Source organism: Anolis carolinensis, chromosome 3 (assembly GCF_035594765.1).
Source record: "Anolis carolinensis isolate JA03-04 chromosome 3, rAnoCar3.1.pri, whole genome shotgun sequence".
NCBI classification, from domain to species: domain Eukaryota; kingdom Metazoa; phylum Chordata; class Lepidosauria; order Squamata; family Dactyloidae; genus Anolis; species Anolis carolinensis.
Window position 1 is genome coordinate 43,039,123 of NC_085843.1, and position 25,123 is coordinate 43,064,245.

General features: G+C 42.2%; 1 protein-coding gene across 1 annotated transcript in view; it reads left to right on the forward strand.

The window, feature by feature from the left end:
• Window positions 1-25,123, forward strand: part of dcbld2 (discoidin, CUB and LCCL domain containing 2) — a 53,276-nt gene that overhangs the window by 13,622 nt on the left and 14,531 nt on the right. The window contains exons 2-6 of the mRNA XM_008107831.3: window positions 15,758-15,985; window positions 18,064-18,201; window positions 21,886-21,937; window positions 23,359-23,431; window positions 24,121-24,254. Of these exons, the coding sequence (XP_008106038.2) occupies window positions 15,758-15,985; window positions 18,064-18,201; window positions 21,886-21,937; window positions 23,359-23,431; window positions 24,121-24,254 (625 nt within the window). The remainder of the gene's footprint in view (window positions 1-15,757; window positions 15,986-18,063; window positions 18,202-21,885; window positions 21,938-23,358; window positions 23,432-24,120; window positions 24,255-25,123) is intronic.

The window sequence follows — 25,123 nt, forward strand, 5'->3', positions numbered from 1 at the left end:
AAAAAAGCTTTTTTTTAAAAAAATTCACGGTTTTTCACAGGAGGTCCTGAGCCTCCGGTGGCCTAGGGGATAAAAGCCTCGTGACTTGAAGGTTGGGTTGCTGACCTGAAAGCTGCCAGGTTCGAATCCCACTCGGGGAGAGCGTGGATGAGCTCCCTCTATCAGCTCCAGCTCCATGCGGGGACATAAGAGAAGCCTTCCACAATGTGATGACCCATGGGCCTTGTAGTCCTGCTCAGGACATTGTAATTCCTGATGAAGATGAAAACTTGGGTTTTTTACCTTCCCAGTCTGAACTGGATTCCTCTCAGCCAGATCTTTCCCAGGCAGATCTGGGAACCTTGCACCTGCAAGAAAGTTGTCTCCCAGAAGTATGTCAAACAAGCCCAGAGCCTACTTCTCCCGTATTCTTGCGCCGGGAGTTTTGTAAACAACAGAGAAGTTTGGATTCAGCTTCGCGCAGGAGTGCGAGGATTGCAGCTAAGAATGTGGCCAATTAAGACTGCTTCTCGTGAGAATCTTTGGGGAGTCTCACATCTGGTCTCAGAGTTAGCTTTCGGTTCTGATTCCCAGAGAACTGCTTTGGCGGGAAAGCTAGACTCTATTTAGGTGTTTTACCCGCGTAGTAACTTCGCGGAGTCAATTCGTCAGCCTTCGGAGCGAGTTGTGTCTGGACAGCGCGCTCCGATTCAAGCCTCGCTCCTGCTCAAGCCTTGCCTTGCTATCCAGCCTTCGCCTTGCTTCCCAGCCTTGTTTATCTACGGACTTTGCCTTGTTTCCCAGGATCAATCCTTGCCTTGTTCCACGGATTTATCAAGTTATTCCACGGACCTTGTTCTTGTTCTTAGTTACCTTGTTCCACGTTCAAGCCTTGTTTCAAGTATCAAGTTATTTCCTAGCCTCGCTCAAGTTTCATGGACTAAAGGACCTTGTCATCTCCCCTCACTTTGCTTGGCAAAGTGAGTGTTTCGGTTATTGGATTACAACTTTGGACCTTAATATTTCTTATTGGACATTGCTTTTTTGGACTAATTCTGACCTTTCCTGAAAGGTCTAATTCTGAACTATTTTCTACACTTGTTTTTATTAACTTTATATATTCCTTCAATAAAGATATTAGATAGATTCTGGCCTCTGTGTATGGTTATTGGTGCTCTGCAGCCTGGGTCGTGACAGTTTGACTCCGCCACCCTAAGCACCAATTAACCTCGGCCAGAATGTCTACCGGAGTCGTACCTGGGCCGAGCGGCCAGCCGATTACCTACACCATCGACAAGGAAGAGGTGGACCGAATCCGTGATAAGCTCAATGCACAGGATGGAGAAATAAGGGGTTTGAAGGAACGCGGAGTTCGTCTTCCGGCCATGGCGTTGCCAACCAAGTTTACTGGAGAAGCTTCTAAGGTTCATGTCTTCCGTCGCCAATGTCAAGCTTATCTGGAGGCCCGTGCTGCCGAGTTTCCCCAAGAAGACATCAAAGTGGCATGGGTTTACAGTCTTCTAGACGGGCCAGCGGCCAGCTGGGCGACGGCACTGTTCGACCAAGCCTCTCCACACCTAAGATCAGCGCAACACTTCTTGGACCACCTCAAGGAGACTTGGGGAATCGAGGACAATTTGGAGGCAGCCGGTCACAAACTCCGTCGCCTTTTCCAAGGAGACAGACCTATGTCTCAGTATATAGCCGAGTTCCGAGTGCTGGCCCACAACACCGGCTGGAACGATGTAGCCCTCAGGGGACAATTCCGGGAGGGTCTCAACATTGAAATGCTGGAAGAAATCTCCAAGGTGGATCCTCCCCAGACCCTCGAGGCACTCATTGATCAATGTTTACGGGCTGAAGTCATGATTGCCAACAGGAAACAGTGGGTTCGAGGCCAGGGCAGTAGAGCCGGGGCAAAACCCCCCGCTCCCGCCAGCGTTCAGCCACGTCCGGTGTGGAGACCCCCACCGGCAACCCCATACCCCAGAGGAGGCGAGGAGGTGCCGATGCAGTTGGGCAATGTGCGTCCCAGACTAGATGCCGCCGAGAAGGCCCGTCGTCAACGCTTAAACCTCTGCTGGTACTGCGGGAACGGGGGCCACTTCGCCAGAGAGTGCCCAGCCAAAGGGAAGCCTGCCGCCCGTCTTGCGGCGGCGTCCTCCACGGAGACGAAGGCGTCTGAGCCGACTGGCACACAGCCGGCGGGGGAAGCCAACGACCGGGTGTAGAGAGGCTCGCCAACCCGGTCAAAAAATCCATCCAAGAGCCGCCAACCGGGGTCCTGTTCCTTCTCGTGGTCACATTATGGTCAGCAAAAAGGGGACCCGTCATGATCCACGCCATGATAGACTCTGGAGCTACCAACAATTTCATCGATAGAGAGTATGCCGACTCTCTGGGATTACAATATCATGATTTCAAGAATGCCCGTGTGGTGCAAGCCATAGACGGCCGTCCCCTCAAGACGGGCCCCGTAAGTCAGTGGTCGGAACCCACCAGGATGTGGATAAGGGAACATATGGAAGAGATTTCCTTCTTTGTTACCGAGGTTCCCCATTTCCCTGTGATTTTGGGAATTCCATGGCTGACTCTCCACGACCCTAACATCTCCTGGTCCAACAGAGAACTGCAGTTTGCTTCACCGTATTGCCAAAACCATTGCCTCGTAGCCAAGGTATGCCATGCCACAGACACCGAGCCCATCATCACCTTGCCAAAGAAGTACTCCGAGTATTGGGATGTATTCAATGAGAAAGAAGCCGAAAAATTACCCCCACATAGACCTTATGACTGTGCCATTGACTTGGTGGAGGGGGCCCCGATCCCGCGAGGGCATCTCTACTCCCTGACTGAACCAGAGCAAGAAGCTCTCAGGGAATTCCTAGAGACAAACCTTCGCAAGGGATTCATCAGACCCTCTCAATCCCCAGCCGCCTCCCCAGTGATGTTTGTGAAGAAGAAGTCAGGGGAACTACGCTTGGTGGTGGACTACAGAGCATTGAACAATATCACCAAGCGGAACAGCTATCCCCTGCCCTTAATCTCGGATCTACTGGATCGGCTTCGAGGAGCCAAGGTTTACACCAAGCTGGATCTTCGGGGGGCTTACAACTTAGTTCGCATCAGGGAAGGGGACGAGTGGAAGACCGCCTTCCAGACCAAATTCGGATTATTTGAGTCCCGAGTTATGAATTTCGGTTTATGCGGAGCCCCCGCAACGTTCCAGCATTTTGTCAATGACATTTTTCAGGACTATCTAGACAGGTTCTTGATAATCTACCTGGACGATTTTTTGGTGTTTTCCAGATCACAATCAGAACATGAGAACCACGTCAAAATGGTGTTACAACGATTGCGGGATCATGGACTTTATGCCAAGCTGGAAAAATGCGCTTTTGATCTACAAGAGGTAGATTTCCTTGGTTACCGCATCTCGCCTCTAGGGCTTTCCATGGATCCAGCCAAAGTTTCAGCAGTATTGGAATGGCGGGCGCCAACTAACAAGAAAGAGGTGCAGCGTTTCTTGGGGTTCGCGAACTACTACCGCAAGTTCATTCCAGATTTTGCCCGCTGGTCCGACCCCATCACTAGCTGCATCCGTGGAAAGCAGCCTTTCCGCTGGACTGATCAAGCAGAGAAAGGGTTCCAGCAACTAATGAAACTATTCACCTCCCAGCCAATTCTACAGCACCCAAATCCTGGAACCCCTTTTGTGGTGCAAGCGGACGCCTCTGATGTGGCAATTGGGGCTGTACTCTTACAACCGGTGGGAGATCACCTCCACCCCTGTGCCTTTTATTCTCGTCAACTAACCACACCAGAGAGGAATTACACCATTTGGGAAAAAGAACTACTGGCCATAAAGGCAGCCTTTGAAACTTGGAGACATTGGCTAGAAGGGGCCAAATTTCCCATTGAAGTCCACACTGATCATCGTAATCTAGAACATCTAAGAACTGCCCGCAAACTAAATCAGAGGCAGCAACGTTGGGCTTTATTCTTTGAACGTTTCAACTTCCAGATCCATTATGTGACCCCAGCCCAAACCAAGCAAGCAGACGCCCTGTCACGTAAACCGGAATACGCTGCAGGACGCAAGGAGACCTTTGAATCCCAACTGCTACAACCTGAGAACTTTGCCACGCTCACGGTGGGGAACACCAAATCCATTCCCATTGGTTCAACTTCCCCTACTCCAGGACCCATCTGTGCTCAAGAAATCAGGGCTAGTCAGCAAGCAGATGCCTGGGCGCAGGACCAACTTCGCCAAGGTCTGCATTTCCCCTTTTCGCTTAAAGATGGGCTGCTCTGCTATAGAAATCATGTTTATATCCCACCCGGACCGGGCAGGGAAAAAGCGCTTCGTCTGTGTCATGACTGCAAACCAGCAGGACACTTCGGACTATTTAAAACTATGCATTTGATCCTAAGGGATTTTTGGTGGCCCAAGATCCGCAAGGATGTGGAAAAATATGTCAACACCTGCCCAGTATGCCAGCGCTCCAAGATACGAAGGGAGAAGCCCTCAGGGCTTTTACACCCCCTTCCTACCCCATCTCGCCCATGGGAAATAATTTCCGCGGATTTCATCACTGACCTACCACCTTCCTGTGGATTCACCACGATCTTAGTGGTGGTGGACCTATTCACCAAGTTAGCCCATTTCATTCCCTGCGAAGGCCTCCCCACGGCCAAGGAAACTGCGGATCTATTTCTTCAACATGTTTTCAGACTACATGGATTGCCCAAGAGTTTAGTCACAGACCGTGGATCTCAATTCACCTCTCGTTTTTGGAAGGCACTACAAAAACTATTGGGCATAGACTCTCGCTTATCTTCAGCTCATCATCCCCAAACAGATGGGCAAACGGAGCGCACCAATGCCACTTTGGAGCAGTATCTTCGCTGTTATGTAAACTATCAACAGGACAATTGGGCTTCTCTGTTACCACTGTCTGAGTTTGCCTACAACAATGGAGTTCAAGCTTCTACAAAAGAAACGCCGTTCTTTGCAAACTACGGCTTCCATCCACGTTTCTTCCCCCCTGTCATTGAAACTTCAGAGGTTCCCGCAGCAGAGGATTGGCTGCAGGAACTCACAGCGGTGCAACAACTTTTGCTCCAGCAACTGGATCAAGCCAAGGAGGACTATAAACGCCACGCTGACAAACATCGCCAGCCGGGCCCCGAAATCAAGGTAGGAGATCGGGTTTTCCTGTCCACTCGCTTTCTGCCCTCCCACCGCCCTTGCCGGAAGTTAGATGCCCGTTTGATTGGTCCCTATCCAGTGGTGGCGCAATTAAACCCCGTGACTTTCAAACTCCAACTTCCGCGTTCAATGCGCATTCACCCAGTGTTTCACCGTTCCCTGCTCCTTCCGGCGGATGGTGTGCGACCTGATACAGACCAACCGGCCCCCCCTCCTGTTTTGATGAATGGGGAGGAGGAGTTCGAGGTTGAGGACATTTTGGATTCTCGCTTTCACCGCCGCCGCCTACAATATCTCATTGACTGGGTGGGTTTTGGCCCTGAGGAACGCTCTTGGGAAGACGCCTCCACAGTCCATGCTCCTGATCTAACCCGTCGCTTTCATCAGACCTATCCCACCAAACCACGACCTCGCGCCTCGGGGAGAGGGCCCCAGTTTGGGAGGGGCCTTGAGGAGGGGGATAGTGTGATGACCCATGGGCCTTGTAGTCCTGCTCAGGACATTGTAATTCCTGATGAAGATGAAAACTTGGGTTTTTTACCTTCCCAGTCTGAACTGGATTCCTCTCAGCCAGATCTTTCCCAGGCAGATCTGGGAACCTTGCACCTGCAAGAAAGTTGTCTCCCAGAAGTATGTCAAACAAGCCCAGAGCCTACTTCTCCCGTATTCTTGCGCCGGGAGTTTTGTAAACAACAGAGAAGTTTGGATTCAGCTTCGCGCAGGAGTGCGAGGATTGCAGCTAAGAATGTGGCCAATTAAGACTGCTTCTCGTGAGAATCTTTGGGGAGTCTCACATCTGGTCTCAGAGTTAGCTTTCGGTTCTGATTCCCAGAGAACTGCTTTGGCGGGAAAGCTAGACTCTATTTAGGTGTTTTACCCGCGTAGTAACTTCGCGGAGTCAATTCGTCAGCCTTCGGAGCGAGTTGTGTCTGGACAGCGCGCTCCGATTCAAGCCTCGCTCCTGCTCAAGCCTTGCCTTGCTATCCAGCCTTCGCCTTGCTTCCCAGCCTTGTTTATCTACGGACTTTGCCTTGTTTCCCAGGATCAATCCTTGCCTTGTTCCACGGATTTATCAAGTTATTCCACGGACCTTGTTCTTGTTCTTAGTTACCTTGTTCCACGTTCAAGCCTTGTTTCAAGTATCAAGTTATTTCCTAGCCTCGCTCAAGTTTCATGGACTAAAGGACCTTGTCATCTCCCCTCACTTTGCTTGGCAAAGTGAGTGTTTCGGTTATTGGATTACAACTTTGGACCTTAATATTTCTTATTGGACATTGCTTTTTTGGACTAATTCTGACCTTTCCTGAAAGGTCTAATTCTGAACTATTTTCTACACTTGTTTTTATTAACTTTATATATTCCTTCAATAAAGATATTAGATAGATTCTGGCCTCTGTGTATGGTTATTGGTGCTCTGCAGCCTGGGTCGTGACACACAAGGATGGTAAAACATCAAAACATCCGGGTGTCCCCTGGGCAACGTCCTTGCAGACGGCCAATTCTCTCACTCCAGAAGCAACTCCGGTTGATCCTGACATGAAGAAAAAACAAACAAACAAAAACCCAGGGGGTCCTGTGCCTCTAACCCCAGTACACGTAGAGAGTGACTGCATTAGTTTTTAGTACACTTTTTAATTAAACGTGTTAGACTCTCCTTGTTCTATAGTATACAAATCTATCCTTTCCATGTTATTCTAACCTCTGGTATTTAATACTCTTTGAAAGAATACCCAGAAGCACATCTACTTTGTCTACAATACTCTTCAGCTATGTTCTTCAATTAACTATTTTTAAAGATATTATCTTGCCTTTTAAACAAGTATTCTTAGTTCCTTATGAAAAGGTGAATATTTGTGAAACAACGATCCATTCAGCCATTTCTTAGGTCCGTTTTGATGTTGCAGGTTATAAAATGTCCCCATCTGTTTATTAAATCTCAAAGTGAACATCACCAAAAGGAAATGACACCAGATCAAACAAAGATAAAAATCTTGTTACACTCGATCTTTGATACGTCAAGTGCTCAGAAACATTAATGATTGAAACATAATTCTAGGGGAAATCTATTTATTTTGGCACACATTAAAAACAACTGTCGAACAACAAAAGGAGGAAGAGAGAGTACCTCTTTGATAATGGAGCCAGGGTTTGCATTGTGGAAATAGAGCATCATTACTTGGGATTGAGGGCAGAGAAGTTGCTCTTAATGTTCACACTGATCTACTAAAAGGGCCATCAGGCACTGAGAACAAAAGGGCTGTACCTATTTTGTTTCTGTTGAACAGGAAATGAAAAAAGCATGTCTCTCGCTAGAAGTTAAATGAACACCTGAGTTTTAATATCAGAGACTGAATAGGGTTCCAAACCAGGCATTCAGTATAGTTTTGGTTGCAAGGGGGTATATACCCATAATTGTCTCCATTCAGTGTTAGAGACGTACTAAAGTTACATTGATTGGCTACAATTCTGTAATTTCAGTGGGTGGGGGATTATTACTAGGATTGGAGCATGTGGCAATAGGAGCATTGTGCATTTATATATGCCTCCAGGTTGGCTGTTGATTTATGGTGACCCCATGAATTTTACAGAGGCAAGGAAAACTCAGAAGGAGTTTTGCCACTCCCTTCCTCCTCTGAAATATAGACCCGAGCTTTCCAAAATGTGTGTCGGGACTCACTAGTGTATCGCCTGCATTCCACAGGTTTGTCACAGGAAAAATGCTGCTCCCCTTCTCTGTCCCCACAAACAAAGATGGCCTGGTGAGGGAGCACATTGGCTGCTCCTGGAGGAGGAGGAAAGTGAGGAGGAAGAGATTCCCCCAAAGGGCATCTAGTCCATCTCCTTTCAGCCAGGCAGAAACTCACAGTTAAAGCCCTCCTGACAGATGACAATTCCAGCCTCTATTTAAAACCCCCCATAAAGGGTTAATCACTACAGAAGTGGAGTGCTAGCACTGTTAAAGTGTCAGTACCGTTGTGACTTTTATGATTTGCACAAATTGTTGATTCAGTTGCAGTAATGACCACTAAATGGATACGTTTCTATTAAGAAAAGAAAACCTGTTGAAAATTATATGTGCGATGAACCACACGTAGCGGCTATAGAGAAAATTACAAAAGAATCAACTGTGGCACATGAGAAGTGAAAAGGAAAAAATTCCAAACCTTGTTTATGCATTAAAGATCATATGAAACGTGTGTGTGTGTGTGTGTGTGTGTGTGTGTGTGAAAAACTCTCATAAGGAGTTGGTGTAGTCCCCGTTTTTCTAGAAAAACTGAATTACTGTGTTGCGAAAGAATGCATGTCTAAAAATCGTGTCACCAATATGAAATGTTTGGAAAGGTATGATGTACATTCAGTCCCCAAGTTACAAAGTACTGACTTTCAAACAACTCATAGTTAAGACAACAGGAAGTGAGAGAAATCTACCCCATCGAAAGGGAAATTCAGTCCTGGAAGAGTTATCATGGGGGAAAAGGTGTCTCCACTGAAGCTTTCTCATCAATCCTTGTTTCCACAACAAGCCAAATTTTTCAAACTCCAATTATGATGGGGAGAAAGTGAGGCAAAATCTTCTGAATAGTGGCACAGACAGCAAAACAAGTACCGCAGGGGTGTTAACCCATCCCTATGCTGTCCAAAAATAAAACATATATCCTGTATATTTGGCTGGAGTACACTTAAAAATGGATCTGTTCTGACTTACAAAGAAATTCAACTTAAAAACCTATCTTTTTATAATTTGGGAACTGCTTGTAGACTGTAGAACCTGATATTCATTGTGGACTCCTATTCAAGCATTATCTAGAGTTGATCCTGCTTATCTTCCACAACCAGATATATTTGGTTCCTTTATAGCAGTGGTTCTCAACCTGAGGTCCCCAGATGTTTATGGCCGACAGCTCCCAGAAATCCGAGCCAGTTTACCATCTGTTAGGATTTCTGGGAGTTGAAGGTCAAAAACATCTCAGAACCCCAGGTTGAGAACCAACCCCTACTTTATAGTATTTAGGCTCCACATATAACTGCCCCCCCCCCCATCTGACTCCGATGGGGATATTCTGGGTTATATGGCTGTGTGGAAGGGCCCTGAGAAACATAATACCAATAACAACAACAACTTTATTTTTATACCCTGCCTCCATCTCCCCAAAGGGACTTGGGGCAGCTTACATGGGGCCAAGCCTAGGTGATTACAATCATTTGTAAATAAAACACATTCAAATAAAATACAGGTCCCTGTAGAGCATAATAAAATAACAATCACATCAAAAGTAACACAAATAATTAAAAAAACCTGAGCAAGCTCATAAAAGCAAACTGGGTCGAAAAAGTGCATGGAGTGAGAATTGTAAACTAGAAAGTGAAGTAGGTAACCAAAGTGCTACAATTGGTAAGGGGCTTGGGATGAGGTAAACATGGGAGCTATTTCCAGCTGAAGGAGTAGAATAAAGTGCAACAGATATGGTATTGGTCACACGGATGAGACCTGTCACGAGGGCGAGGAATCATTTACCAAAGGCCTGCTGGAAAAGCCAGGTTTTTAGGCTTTTCCTAAAAATTAGGAAGTTGGGTGCTTACCTAATCTCCCTGGGCAGTGAGTTCCAGAGCTGGGGGGCCACCATGAGGAAGGCCCTCTCCCTCGTCCACACCAACCACGATTGTGACAGTGGCGGGAGCGAGAGGAGGGCCTCCCCTGACGATCAAAGAGGTCGTGGAGGTTCATAGGGGGAGATGAGGTCACAAAGGTAGGCGAGTCCCGAACCGTTTAGGGCTTTGTAGGTGTCGGTGATAACATGCACCTTGAATTGGGCTCGGAAAATAAACAGCAGCCAGTGCAGCTCCTTAAACAGGAGTTGACTGCTCCCTGTAATTTGCTCCAGTTAGTAGTCTGGCTGCTGAACGCTGGACCAATTGGAGTTTCCAGGCCGTCTTCAAGGGCCCACGTAGAGAATGTTGGAATAGTCCAATCTAGAGGTAACCAAGGCATAGACCACCACGGCCAGATCAGACTTCACGAGGTACAGTCGCAGCTGGCGCACAAGCTTTAATTGTGCAAAGGCCCACCCAGCCACTGCCGACACCTAAGCATCAAGCGTCAGCGCTGATTCCAGGAGGACCCCCAAACTGTGGACCTGTGTCTTCAGGGGGAGTGCGACCCCATCGAGCACAGGTTGTCACCCTATACCCTGGTCAGACGTTCAACTGACCTGGAGGACCTCTGTCTTGCCAGGATTAAGCTTCAGCTTGCTCGCCCTCATCCAGCCCAACACAGCAGCCAGACACTAGACCAGTATCCGAGGGGCTTCCTTGGATTTTGGTGGAAAAGAGTAGTAGAGTTGGGTGTCATCTGCGTAGAAATGGCACCAAACTCCAAAACTCTGGATGACCTCATCCAGCGGTTTCATGTAGATGTTAAAAAGCATGGGAGGCAGGATAGAACCTTGCGGGACCCCACAGCTCAATGGCCAGAGGTCCAAGCAGGTGTCCCCCAGCTTCACCAACAGGGAACGGCCCTCCAGGAAGGACTGGAGCCACAACAGGGCCTTGCCTCCAAGGCCCATTTCAGAGAGCCATCCCAGAGAGCTGCCGAGATGTCCAAGAGAACCAGCAGGGTTACACTCCCTCTGTCAAGCTCTCTGTGGAGGTCATCCACCAAGGCGACCAAAACCGTCTCGGTTTTGTACCCAGGTCTGAAGCCAGATTGCAATTGCTCCAGAAAATCGGTGTCATCCAGGAATCCCTAGAGTGGATCCCTTGGTGTGTGAAGGAACTATAAAGCTAAAACACAAAATCTAATGGCTGTGAAATTATTTTTATTTCAAATTCAAGCCCCGAATGGCACAATGTGCCATACTCTGAATAGCTCTCCCATGGCTGTAATTTAAAATGCACACTCTGCACAAAGATATAACTACATGTGGCACGTTCAGCAAAGTATATAGGTTATCCCTTTATCTGCTTCATTTTGACACCATAATGATTTTCAGAAACTGAAATGAATGGCTTCATCTGCCATGAATAAATGAATTAAACATTCATACTATTCTTATTAATTAATTAAGCTACAACGAGTTGTAGAGAAGAATGTTAATAATTAAGATGTAAAACTTATACAGTATATATAGTTTTACTAGGAAGCATATGTGAATTTTGAAGTTAGTAGTCATTCAAGTATTCAGAATGTCTGCTGGCAAAATCACATTTACCATACATGGTGAGGAAGAAGAATCATGGTGAGCATTTAAAACAGGAGCAGGCTTATCACAACAGCAGTGACATTAGTTTTGTAAAATAGTTCTTATCTGGATCCATGGGAAGATTTTATTCTCTTTCTCATTATGCATTTCTCATTTGGGGGTTCCAGCTAACAATTGGTTCCTTCCTCCGAGCCTCAGATGCCACTGAGAGTACCTTTTCCTTATTTGGTAAAGAGCACAAAAGGGATTTCATCATTGAGTCATAATGCAACTTGGCTCATTTGTAATCAGCAAGGTATTATCAGTGGGAACCTAGCGATTTGTGGTTTGTCATTGTTGAAAACACAAGTAGATGCTATGCTTCCAGCTTTAGCATACTGTAGAGATGACATGCCAAAGTGGGGAAAACCCTGCATATTTTGAAAAAGTAGTAAAGTCTTGAATAATCTGTGAGATAGCATTTTGATGCCATCGCCATTAATTTATAACTGGTACTTCTATTTTGGTGGTACAAGATCCCTTTGCATATTTATATTACAGACTAACCCAGCTATGTTTTTGGATTCTATTTTTGTGTTAGTTAAGGAAGATTCAAGCTAATCTACAGGCTCATACTCCATAGGTTGATTTTTAAAAATGAACTTTTTCATTATTTTTTACAGGAAAAGTTGCATCTGTAAATTTCAGGTCCATTTTTCCAAAATTTATAAACATCAGTAGATATAGAGATTGTAGTATGTTTTTAGATTAATGAACCTGGTGGGAGATCAGACTTTCCTTTTTATGTCATGAGCTGTGTAGTGTTTGCAGCATAGGAACATATCAATCAGTGTGTTTGCTAGAATTTTAGAGTTGGAAGAAACCTCAAGGGCCAGCCAGTCCAACCCCTTGCCATGCAGGAAAATCACAATCAGAACCTCCCTGAGAGATGGCCATCCAGCTTCTGATTAAAAACCTCCAGAGAAGAAGACTCTGGCCCCTTCTATATATCTTCTTTTTTTTTTCATGTCAGGAGCGACTTTCGAAACTGATGTGAAAGAATTGGTTCTCTGCAAGAATGTTGCCCAGGGGATGCCCACATGTTTTGATGTTTTTACCATCCTTGTAGGAGGCTTCTCTCATGTCTCCACATGAAGCTAGAGCTGATAGAAGCTCATCCACACTCTCCCCGTGTTGGATTCGAACTGGCAACCTTCAGGTCAGCAATCCAACCTTCAAGTCATTAGTCCTGCCAGCACAAGGCTTTAATTCACTGCGCCCCTGCGGGCATCCTTATATCTGATTCCAGGTTATCTGCTTTGAACTGGATTCTGTGAGTCTTCGCTGCCATATAATAAGATAATCTGGGATCAGATCCTGGCATACAATGACAGAGTAGAAGGGGCCTCTAAGGTATCATGTTACACTATCACACAGCTATTACCATCAGGATGTTCTTCCTAATTTTTAGGTGGAATCTCTTTTTCTGTAGTTTGAATCTGTTGCCCCATGTCTTCATCTCTGAAGCAACAGAAAACCAGCTTGCCCCTTTTTTGGCATCCTTTCAAATGTTTAAACATGGCTATCATGTCCCCTCTTAACCTTCTTTTCTCCAAGCAAAACATAACCGGCTTCCTAAGCTACTGCTGGGATGATGGTACTCCCAGGTGCTCAATTGGGCCATATTGTTGTTGTTGTTGTTGTTGTTTACTCCAGGGTTGCTCCATGTATAAATTTGGGGTGTACTTCCCCAGAACTTTACTAGAAGCTTGCTAAGTTAACTATTCTTACATATCCATAGCATCTTTTGTTCAAAGATCATGAAAATGTTATGTAACTGTGTTGTTCAGCACTGTGAATCATATTTTTTCATGACTGCAGTTTCGGAGATTAGATACAGACATGTAATCCCATTATAGTAATAGACTTTGGGACATCACAATAGATTTTCAGTGTAATTTCAAAATCTTTTAATTGCATTAATCTAAATTAGCATGCAGCTTTATTGTATTAATATCATCTTGGAAAAAAGGCAGATATGAAATCAATCAATTAATCATCAGCAAATAACACATTATTCCCCCATTTATAAAATGTATAGCTCGTTTAATTACCATACTCACATGATACGTGGGAGTTACAGAATAAACTGGTGAGAAAGATCCCGCAAAATAAACCATAAAGTACTATCTTAGAAATCATTTTCATCAAAATTCTTAATGCAGCTGAACCTAAACTGTTCTCCATCTGAAGAAAAAGCTATTTTCTAAACTTTACTGGGCACAGACCATAGAAGGTCATTGATGAGCACATAATGTTTTCAAACAGGCTTGACTCCATGAGAAAATATGATAAACCTCTGTTTAATATGGATTCCTCCTTATCAGTCAGATTCTCACAGGACCAGATGAGATGAAATTACACAGTGATTCTGTTGACATTTAAACGCAAAAGCGAACGATTCTTTGCTGTGACCCTTACTTAAGACAGATGTAAAGCAATTTAATCTTTGAAATGCCTAGTGTACAAGACACTGTTGCTTCTTGTGTGACTACTTTTAGTAACTTATCCAATTCCTAATTGGAAAATAAAAAAATCTCTGGATAGTGCTACCATCACTGCCACAGTATAGGGGCACTATGTCGGATTTAACACGATTTCTTCAATTGGCTCTCCATCTCATGGACCAGATCTCCCACTGTGAGGCGGGGCACCACGAAGACAAAGGGAACAAACATTTATCTGGGTTCTCTTGCAGCACTAGATCTAACATGTGAGCTACTTTAGAATAATAGATAGTAACAGACCCCCTTGGGTTGCTATAGCAGCCACAAAATTGGCTGGTTGCCCAGCTGTGTCAGCATTTATTGTGATGCATGCCAGTGTATTCTACAAATTGGTGGTACTCACATTCATATCTTCTGATTAGCCCTCCGATTTGATTGACATGAAAATGTACCCACGTACTTCTAGTAAATTATATTAGAGTGAGATATTTGCAACCTGCCTGTCACGTGGCCCATCAGTGAACATCATGTTTTGAAGGTGATGTGCTCAAAAATTGTAATGTGAGATCAAGCCAAAGATCTTGTATGTCTTTAAAAGAAAGCAACTGTTCTTCCCCCACTACTTGGGAAGTGAACTGGCTGTGCAGGGAACAGATTGGAGACTATATAGTTGAATCAAACAAGAATTGATTAACTGGCAAGAAGTTTAGACTTTATCTCCTCCTTACTCGCTACAAAGTCTTTATGAGGAGAGGTAACGTCTTTGACAGATAGACACAGTTCTGGCCGAACTGAGGCTCTTGAATCTTTATTTCTTCTTATTGTCTCTTTCCTGTATGGTGTTCACCTGTCTCCAAGATGGTCTCAGTATTTAACTTTGATTGGTCTAGAATACAGCTCCCTCTGACTGGACGTGCTATTTTGTAGACCCTCTAGCCTTCCTCTCTCTTCACCTTCCAATCACAAAAAGGCTGACTTTTCCAAGAACAAGAAGTGCTCTCCTGAGGCTCTGTCCCTGAGGGGATTCTTAAAGGGGCAGAACAACAGAGGCTTCCAATGAAAAGAGGCTGTCTAGACTGACCCCCCAGAAACTGTACATAAAATATTAATCTCTTTAGCTAAAAAGGGCTTAACTAGGGATAAACAGTGAGGGTCTTCTGGGGGCACAACAGCAACACTGCTGCTTATTTCCAGGGAATTGTGAACAATGCTACCTCTCATGTCCACCCTTCTCCTTTGATTTTATCACAAAGAGGAGATCAAAAGTGTCTTACTCTGTTTTCAACTGAAAGTGGCAGGTTATTTTATCTGAAACAAAAACAAGATAGTTTTTGTTGTGGTTTATTTGATCAAGACAAGTTCATAAACTGTGGTTTGAAGTTAACTTGTTGGATAAACTGTAGTTAAAGTTAGAATTACATGCTTTCATATTCTTCCCGGGGGCCATATCAAAGGAAGATAGAGAAGAAAAACATGCAAAACTATTCTGAACAAAAGGTTTACTGTGTACTAAGATAAATGTTGTACTATGTTTAGTGGGTCTTATTTCCAGGTATGATTAAACCTATTTTTGGATGTTCTTGAAATTTTTTGTTAAATGTATCCTGGACACCAGGAATAATCAATTGCATCTATCATTGATACCACTTTTGGAGTTCTAGCTGTTTCCGAACCTCATCTCTGATCAGTTGAAACATTTTTCTTGTTAATTGTTTCATTCTTGTTAAGTAATGCACTCACTGAGAAGTCAATAGTAATGTATTTTTATCTTAGCTACTGTCAATTCTTCATGTATGGTTTTCATATCATGCTCATGGTGTAGTAGCAGTGTGTTCCTGTTGAAAGCAAAACTACAGCACAGTCTTTTTCTTTTCCCTCAGGTGACGGATGTGGCCATACTGTTTTAGGTCCTGAAAGTGGGACTTTTACATCCATTAATTACCCACACGCCTATCCCAACAGCACCGTTTGTGAATGGGAAATTCGAGTAAAGCCTGAACAAAGAGTTCAGCTTAAATTTGGAGATTTTGATATTGATGATTTAGATTCTTGCCATTTTAATTATGTGAGAGTTTACAATGGAATTGGGCCCACACGGACAGAAATAGGTAAGAACTTATTTACGCTCTTATGCTATAAAACAGATCTTGTTCCTGTGGAGAATCATGTCAAAACATTCTAAAACTGAGTAGCTTTTGGTGTGAATTTTGTCTTTGTGACTCTATGCACAAGGAGTACCCAAGCTTCCATTGACCACTCCTTGAATGTAGAAGGAAGTCATTGATCTATTCACTTTCAAGCGGCGACTACCTAAACTACCAATCATGATTACGGTAGTGATATTATAAATATTAGGAAAGTCCTGCAACCATATCAAAGTCACAGACATTGTTTAGCTGACTTCACAGTACACATACAAAAGTTGTACTAAAACTACAAATATTACCACGTTGATTCATGTAGTTAATTGGTTGCCCAACCTCTGCCCCATTCAGTCATTGCTGTGTGTCATTGTTGAGATGCTAGCAACAGAGAACCAGGTGACAGAGCACAAAACAACCTCATCACACTTCTTTATACTAAGGAGGCCAATGCTGGCTGCTGATATATGGTTGAAATATCCTCTACAGTTCTTTTTCTGAATGGCAGGGCGTTTGACTAGATGGCCTATGTGGTCTTTTCCAATTCTATTCAACCCTATTATTGTATGATTCTATGGATACTTCTGTATTACCACGGACTGAACCACATACTGCTCTGAGTCCTCTTCAAGTAACAACTCTCCTTCCTTATCTGGGATCCATCGAAGAGGGGCTGGTCTTCCCACTCCTCAATTTCAGGAGTCTTCAGATGTTTCAGGCCTGAGAACTGGCATCATTGGGAGACATCTGTGACCCAGGCCCCTTCTACACTGCTATATAAAATCCAGATTTTCTGCTTTGAATTGGATTATATGGCAGTGTAAACAGTAATTCAGTTCAAAGCACATAATGTGGATGATCTGCTTTCATAATCAGGATAATATGGTAATGTAGAAGGGGACTCATACCCTTCTTTCTTCTCCTCTCTGTTTCCACTGACTTTGGCTCCACCTTTGGAAATGAGAGATGTAGCAATTTTGTTTCCTTCCAAGGATACTCATTCTTATGTAGACCAGATATTTTGGCAAAGTCTTTGGGATCAAAATGAAGAAATTGACCCGGTCATTAAGTAACACATCAGTACCATGTTTACACTACTGTCAGCTTTCCTGCAGATAATTCAAGAGTAGTGGACTTAAGCTTGCGTCAGATATCAGCCTCTCAGCATCAAACGAATGTCTGAACAGTGCAGCAGGAATATACTGTTTTATTTTCATAACATTCTGCATTTAATTCTATTATTATTTAACTGTTCCTCCACCTCTGATGTCCGCAAACAAGGGTACCACATTCCTTTACTGTGTCTTGATACTTAAGCACTATACAATATTCAACACTATGTGGAATAACAAAAGTATTGTGTATTTAAGATTTTTAAAAAAATAATTTTGAGATATTTGCATATATATGAGATAAGTAGAAGATGGGACACAAATCTAAATGCAAAATTCATTAATACTCCATGTACACTTTATACCCATAACCTGAAGGTAAATTTATAGATAGTATTTTAGTAATTTCTGCATTGAACAAAGTTTGTATACAGTGAACAATTGGAAAGCCAAGGTGTCATCATCTCGGCCTCCCATGTAAACAGCTTTGGATTTTGGAGTATTTTGGTTTTCTTGATAAGGAATAGTCAATCTAATATTCAAAGAAATTTAAAAAACTGAAATTCATGATTTTAGCAATATCACTTGCCTTTTGCGCCCTCCTAATCTGGAAAATGTTCCAAATGTTGATGAAGGCTCTATTTTAAGCCTATTTTACTATACGCGTGAATGCTTGTCAAAGAAGCCGAGTAGTGTCTGGTTTAATATTCAGTAACATTGGAGGGTAGGAAGACTTCATGCCATTCTTTTGATAATGCTTAAAAACAGGCAATTTTGATATGTTGATGTTTTTATTCTCTGGGTTATCCTTAGATTTGGAGATCTATGTAAGATATGTGTAAACATTTGACTTGCAAACTTGGTGATTTCAGAAATGTTAAAAATATCAAGTAATTTCTAAATCAATAAACAAGTACGTGTCTTCTTCCCCAGGAAAATACTGTGGTTTAGGCTTACAGATGGACAATTTAAATGAATCAAAGAGTAATGAAGTTACAGTGCAGTTCATGAGCGGCATACACTTCAATGGGCATGGATTTCTTGCATCTTATTCAACCACTGACAAACCAGGTATTTATCATTTTCAGCCAAAGAATACATAAACAACATTATACATCTGTTTTTCTCAGTGAGAATCTCATAGGGTACTTTCTGTTTCCCAATTACCCTGATTGAGCAAGAGCTGTTTGAAAACCAGATCTTGCCAAAGTAGCATTTATGTAATTATATTTTTTTACATGTGCAGGCAAAACTGAGGGTCATAAAACGTTTTTTAAAATGCACGCTGGTTTTATGAGAATTTGACTAAATTCTATTAAATCCAAAAATGACCTCAGATTTGCTCTATTGTATACAGCTTTGGCATATCTGTAAGATGTGATTGAATGAAATTAGTATTGAAATTAGTAATGAAATTTGTGAAAGACCTGTGTGGGATGACATTTTGATTGTTCTATTGTATACAGCTTTGGCATATCTGTAAAATGTGATTGAATGAAATTAGTAATGAAATTTGTGAAAGACCTGTGTGGGATGACATTTTTATTGTTGTTCGTTTTTTAAATTCAGTACCTCAAAATATAGTAAAACAGCTACCACTTTGGAAAAAAACCCATTCATAGCAGGCCTGTGAGATGATGCAGAAAGATGTTGAATGAATCTATTGAATGAATCCAGAAGACCAGGCAAAGATGGTGGACTGCAGCGTCCTCCCTGATGAGCTCCCAGAGGAGTGGTCCCCACCAGTGGATTATCACAGGGTTCAAAGATATCTTGGTCTGTTAGTGGTATTCCTCTAGGCAAGGAACAAGCAGAGGTTTTTTCTATAAAGATCCAGTTACTGGCTCTGGTCGCTTCCCAAAGCAATTGTTTTTGCCTCGGGAGCCAGACAATCTAGGGATCAGGAAAAAACAAACCTCACAACATAGCAGTTGTGTTAAACTCACAGCAAAAAAGAATGGCTTAATTGCCATTTTTAAGGCAGAAAGAAGGTTGACTTTGTGAGACACATTCCTGGCTGTTGGATAATTTACAGATAAACTGTCCTAGCGCTCCTGCTTCAGAAAGCAACTTTTTGCATTATAACAGGCAGAGAAGCTTTTTGTGCTAGGGGATGTTGGTGATGAGTGACTTTGGAGCCAACAATGGTGAGGGCCTTTCCTTTTCTCCCTTTTCATCCAGCATACTCTTGACTCTGCTCATGATATGATCGAGTTGTGAAATGATTACTTGAAGAAGGCAGCTTATGACCTTGAAGCTTTCTCATATCTGTGCAGCTAATTTCACAACTTCATGCATCCGTATTCTTTCAATAACTACTTGACACATTGCCTAACCACATTAGATCAGTCACTATGTTCTGTTGTACTTAAATATAAATGTATAATTCCATATTCATCACATTCACTATGAGTTAGCTTGTCTTTTAGAAAAATGTATTTGTAATGAATAGTTCTTTGTAAAAAAAAATCAGCAAAAGAATACTGTGCTATTAATTTAAATGAAGAAGAAAAAGATTACTTAACTGTTGGCATCATGTACAAATTGGCATGTATAAAATTTGAAAAGACACAAGAATGAACGTTGCCAATAAATGTAAGGACCATGGGATCCTTTTAACATCATTCAGGAATTTACAGAGCCAGATGATATCACATCATTTTTTAGGCTTATTATGAATGAGGACAGGAATCCAAAATAATTTCTCTGCCTTCAGTTCAGAAGTTTTCCTATTCAGTAATCATTCTTCCATTACTTTTTAAAAGCTGAAATATAACAATCAATTAGTAATACCTTTATTTACTCAAATCTAACACACCATCAAATCTGATGCACATACTAATTTTCAAACTCTGAAATCAAAAGAAGTATTTTACTGGTGAATGTAATGTGCAGTGGCAAAAAGTTCACTCTTTATAATTTTGCCAAAAAAAGGTGTGCATTACAGTTGCTGCCTGCATAGAATTCCTTCTTTAAAAACAAAAGTGTTAGAACGCAAGGGCTTTCAGCAATAGAAAAGAAAACCTTGGGATGCACTTATGCTGTAGAATGAAACCACTTTAACAACAACAACAACAATACATTTTATTTGTATCCTGCCCCATCTCCCCAGAGGGACTCGGGGCAGCTTACAAGGCAACAACAATGCAAACCAAAAGTCAATACAAGTGAACACCAAAAGAAATAAGGATAAAACATAACAAATGAAACTTAACATGAAACACTTCAAATCAAAATCAATAAACAATAAAGAGAATAATAGGTTATAAAGTGAAAAACCATAGTATACAAACCAGATTGACATCACAGCCATAGAATTAAAATATCAGACTAAAATATCAACATCAGGGTAAAATTTCAAACAATTTGGGTCCTCCGATTATTGGATGTTACTTTAACCAGGCCTGTTTGAAAAGCCAAGTCTTCAGTTCTCTTCAAAAGGTTTGAATTTTGGGGCCTGCCTGACCTCCCTGGGGAGGGCATCCCAGAACTGGGGGGCCACAATCGAGAAGGCCCTCTCCCTCATCCCCACCAACCGTGTTTGTGACAGAGATGGGACCAAGAGGAGAGCCTCCTCAGCAGATCTTAGAGCTCATGCAGGTTCATAGGGGGAGATGCAATCATCCCTAAAATAGGAGTTCCAGTTGCTCCTGAAGTAGCTTCCCTTTTTGCTTTGGATCAGCACTAAGATTACCATATTACGCGGATCCAATGCGCACCATAATTTTGGGAAGGTAATACAGTATAACCAAAAAAGTTAGCATTAGATTCAAATAAATAAGGTAGTATTTTCACCACTGTCTCAATGGAGTGTTCCATATTTAAAAAATATATATTTGCGAATGTATTGAATGAATGTATAAATGTGTTGCGTAAATATGCAGTGGTCAGCAAAAGATTTATTTACAGTATTTATATTCCGCCCTCAGGGCGGATTACAATGTGCACATATATTGGCAAACATTCAATGCCATAGAAACATAGAAACAGAGATGCAGAGGCGATTTAACATCCTCCAGATTCCAGATTCCTGAGGAGATGCTCCATTCTGGCCACAGGGGGAGCAGCTGCTTCATCATCCATTGTGGCATCTTGATGGATACTTCCTCATTCCAAACGGGAGCTGGACGAATTTTATGGTGTCGTAAATTAGTTAAATTTGCCTCCCTGCCGAGCGGTACCTAAATTCCTACTTGATAGATGCAACTATCTTTGGGTTGCTTAGGTCACCAATGAGCAGGGGCTATTTTTTATTTTAATTGTCAGGTGCTCACCATTACCTCTTAGAGTGATTTATTGCAGCTGGCTACTTAACCAGCTGCACCACAGCCCAGCCCCTAAGTTTTCAGAATTATCAAGTACTTTCTCTTCTAATACTGTTCTTTTTAATCAAATTGATGTGTCCAATTGTACACTTACTTTTACAGCTACCGTGACTCTTGCGTATTCACTGTTTCCTAATTAGTACATCATTTCATTTCACAAGATACAGAATTGTTTAATATAAATGTGGTTAGATAGTTAGAAAAGGAGTGGTTGTAATTAATGAAATCTATCATGGTAAAAACAGGGAATATATGTATATATTGTTAGACTTCCCAAAATTTAGCTAATGTGTGTGTTTTTAAAATAATTAAATTGTTTGCAGAGGGAAACATTATGTGGCAACAATATTAAACTTCAGGAAGTCTGGTGTATTCCTAAAATATTGAACATTTTAATATTATCTTTCTCTAAATATGTTTTTCTTTCTAGATTTAATAACATGTTTAGACACCGCAAGTCACTTCTCTGAGCCAGAGTTCAGGTAAAAGTTGTCTTACTTTTCAGTGTTATTCTAGTCTCTGTATATCCTACTATTTTCTCCTCAATAGTATAGGGGTCATAGGTGCTGCAGTGGTGCAGCAGGTTAAATTGCTAAGCTGCAGAACTTGCTGACCAGAAGGTTGGTGGTTCAAATCCACAAGACAGAGTGAGTTCCCGTTGTTAGCCCCTGCTTTTGCCAACCTACTGTGTTTCCTGAAAATAAGACATCCCCTGAAAATAAGACCTAGTAGAGGTTTTGGTGACTTACCAAATATAAGACATCACCTGAAAGTAAGACCTAGGAGGAGGGAGCTGCCGCCGCCGAGGAAGGCACGTGTGGCACGAAGGAGAAGGAGGGAAAGGCGCATGCCTTTCACCGCTTCTCCTCCTTCTTCGGTGGAGGAGGAGGGAGCCGCCGCTGCCGAGGAAGGAGAAGGAGAAGTGGGGAAAAGCGTTTGTCTTTCCCTCCTTCTCCTTTGCCTTCCTCGGCAACGATGGCTCTCTCCTCCTCCGCTGTGGAAGGCAAAGGAGAAGCAGGGAAAGGTGAGCGTCTTTCCTCCTTCTCCTTCTCCTTCCTCAGTGGCGACAGCTCCCTCCTCCTTTGCCAAGGAAGGTGAAGGCGAAGGAGGGAAAGACGAGTATCTTTCCCTCCTTCGCCTTCCTTGGCGGGGGCTCCCTCCTCCTTCACCAAGGAAGGCGCGTGCAGAGGAAGAGGGAGCAAAATAAGACATCCTCTGAAAATAAGACCTAGCATGTCTTTGGGAGCAAAAATTAATATAAGACACTGTCTTATTTTCAGGGAAACACAGTAGCAGTTTGGAAACATGCAAATGTGATTAGATCAGTAGATGCCACTTCAGCGGGAAGATAATGGTGCTCCATGCAGCCATGCTGTCCACATGACCTTGGAGGCGTCTCTTCAGCTTAAAAATGGAGATGAGCACCCCCCCCCCAGAGTTGGACACAACTAGACTTAATGTCAAAAGGAAACATTTACCTTTACTATAGGGGTCATATGTAGAAAAACAGTGTTAATGGCCTTTGATTTCAGGGCCATAGTTATTAATTGGAAGGAACTGAAAGAGCTTGGAAAATTCACATTTTACTACAGCATAAGCATTCTGCAGATTTGATTTGAGTGTTTCAAGTCGTATAAATGTTACTTGGTTTTAATAGAACCGCCTTCTCTCTCATTGAAATATATTATCCATTGTTCATTTCTTGCTGCAAACTCCTTCTGGACCAGTGTCATGTCTGTGTTGACAGGTATTTATATTTTGGCAAGCTGTTAAATGCCAGTAAATAACCAATTCAAAAATCAGCTCACTGCACCCACCATATAGATGGTTTTGTTATTCAAAACAGTATTTTATCTTATCTGAGGATATATGCTTTTTTTAAAAAAATCCCTCTTTCTTACAGTAAGTATTGTCCGGCTGGATGTGTGCTTCCTTTTGCTGAAATTTCTGGGACTGTTCCACATGGTTATAGAGATGTAAGTGAGCTGGAAATTTTAATTTGACATCCTGCTGCAATGATTGTAGCATTCATGTATCTAGCTTGGACGATGCTATATTGCGATGCTAGATTTAATATTATCCTGTCACATAAGATTTCAGGGCAGAGTAACACACACACACACACTAAAAATTCAAAACAGTAAAAATAATTCACGTAGAGTAAAAGTATATTAAAGATGTTGACAGATTAGAAAACAGTTGAAAATTGGACATGAATATTTTGGGGGTAAATAATTTCATAAAATCATAAAGTTAGAAGGGCCATCCAAAACAACCCCCTGCCATGTTTATTAGATCCTAAAGGCCTAGTAAACAGTGATGTTTTTACTTTGCACTTAATCCTTAGGTCTACTGAGCTTTAAAGAGGAGAAAATCTCACAATTGGGCTCTATAGTTGAGAAGATCCCTTCCCATGTTTTGATATAATGTATTGACCTTACTGGCAGGAGTACAGAGAAAGGTCCTCACTGCAGACTTGTTCTTTTGTAGAGACAAAATGTCAAGACTATTTTAAAATATATTAGTATCCCTTAAAATGCAAATACAAGTTGTGTGTTTTTATGTTTAGGTTTTTAAATGAATGTTAATTAGCATATGCATCTAATTTTAGCTGTTGAAGAACTATGAATTAATACATGATTTCAAATTTCTCATTTCTCCCAAGTCATCTTCGCTTTGCATGGCTGGGGTCCATGCAGGAGTTGTATCCAACGTACTGGGTGGTCAGATCAATGTTGTAATTAGCAAAGGCATTCCATATTACGAGAGTTCTTTGGCCAACAATGTTACATCAAAAGTGTAAGTATATATTCTTTCATTATTACTCAGCATTGTTAGAAGTTGACTTGCAGATATCGTTGGCTCATGACCCAGGTTAGAGAGGGCTCATGCCACCATTTCTCTGGCCACCACCTTCTCTGGCTCATTTGGTGTGATCAACGGAGGGAGAGACTTCTCAGTGATTATCTCCTCCAGAGGAAGGGATGACTTCCTCATTGCTTTCCTTCCATTGGCAACTGAAAATATTTTAGGGCCACTAGGCTTTTAGAAATAGAGATGGGCTTTTAATGAAGTGCTACACAGTTTTATGATATGTATAATTTTAATGAATTTTCATGTGTAATGTTTTAACTTTGTAAACTGAATGATAGCTAGATACATAGATGCTTTTGTATAGTTTTTTAAAATTGTGTTAAAAATACTGTATTTATTTGGTTCTATGATACACTTCCCCCGTGTAAAATCTCTAAAAATGAAGCATGTCTTAGAATTACAGGCATTTTAATATATATATATAGAGAGAGAGGGGGGGGATGGGGGATGTTTCTATGGGTGGTAATGAAATCAGTATGCATCTTACAATTGATAGTGTCTTAGAATCCAAGAAATATGGTATTGTCACTTTACTTGAATCTCATTATTAGGAGAATGATGGGATATTGATTATTCTTACTGTTGTTTTTAATATTATGTTGACATTTTGAGATGAGGTTCTCCTTCTCCGCACACTACTTGGATATAACGCCATCTCACTTATAGAACACCATTTAATTCTGAAATGTTAGACTGAGATATTACGTAGGATAATATTAAAGCTGTCAATGTATGGTCTACTGTTGTCCTAGAAATTTTAGACTAGAAATAAAATGAAGGTTGTGAAAGGTGTG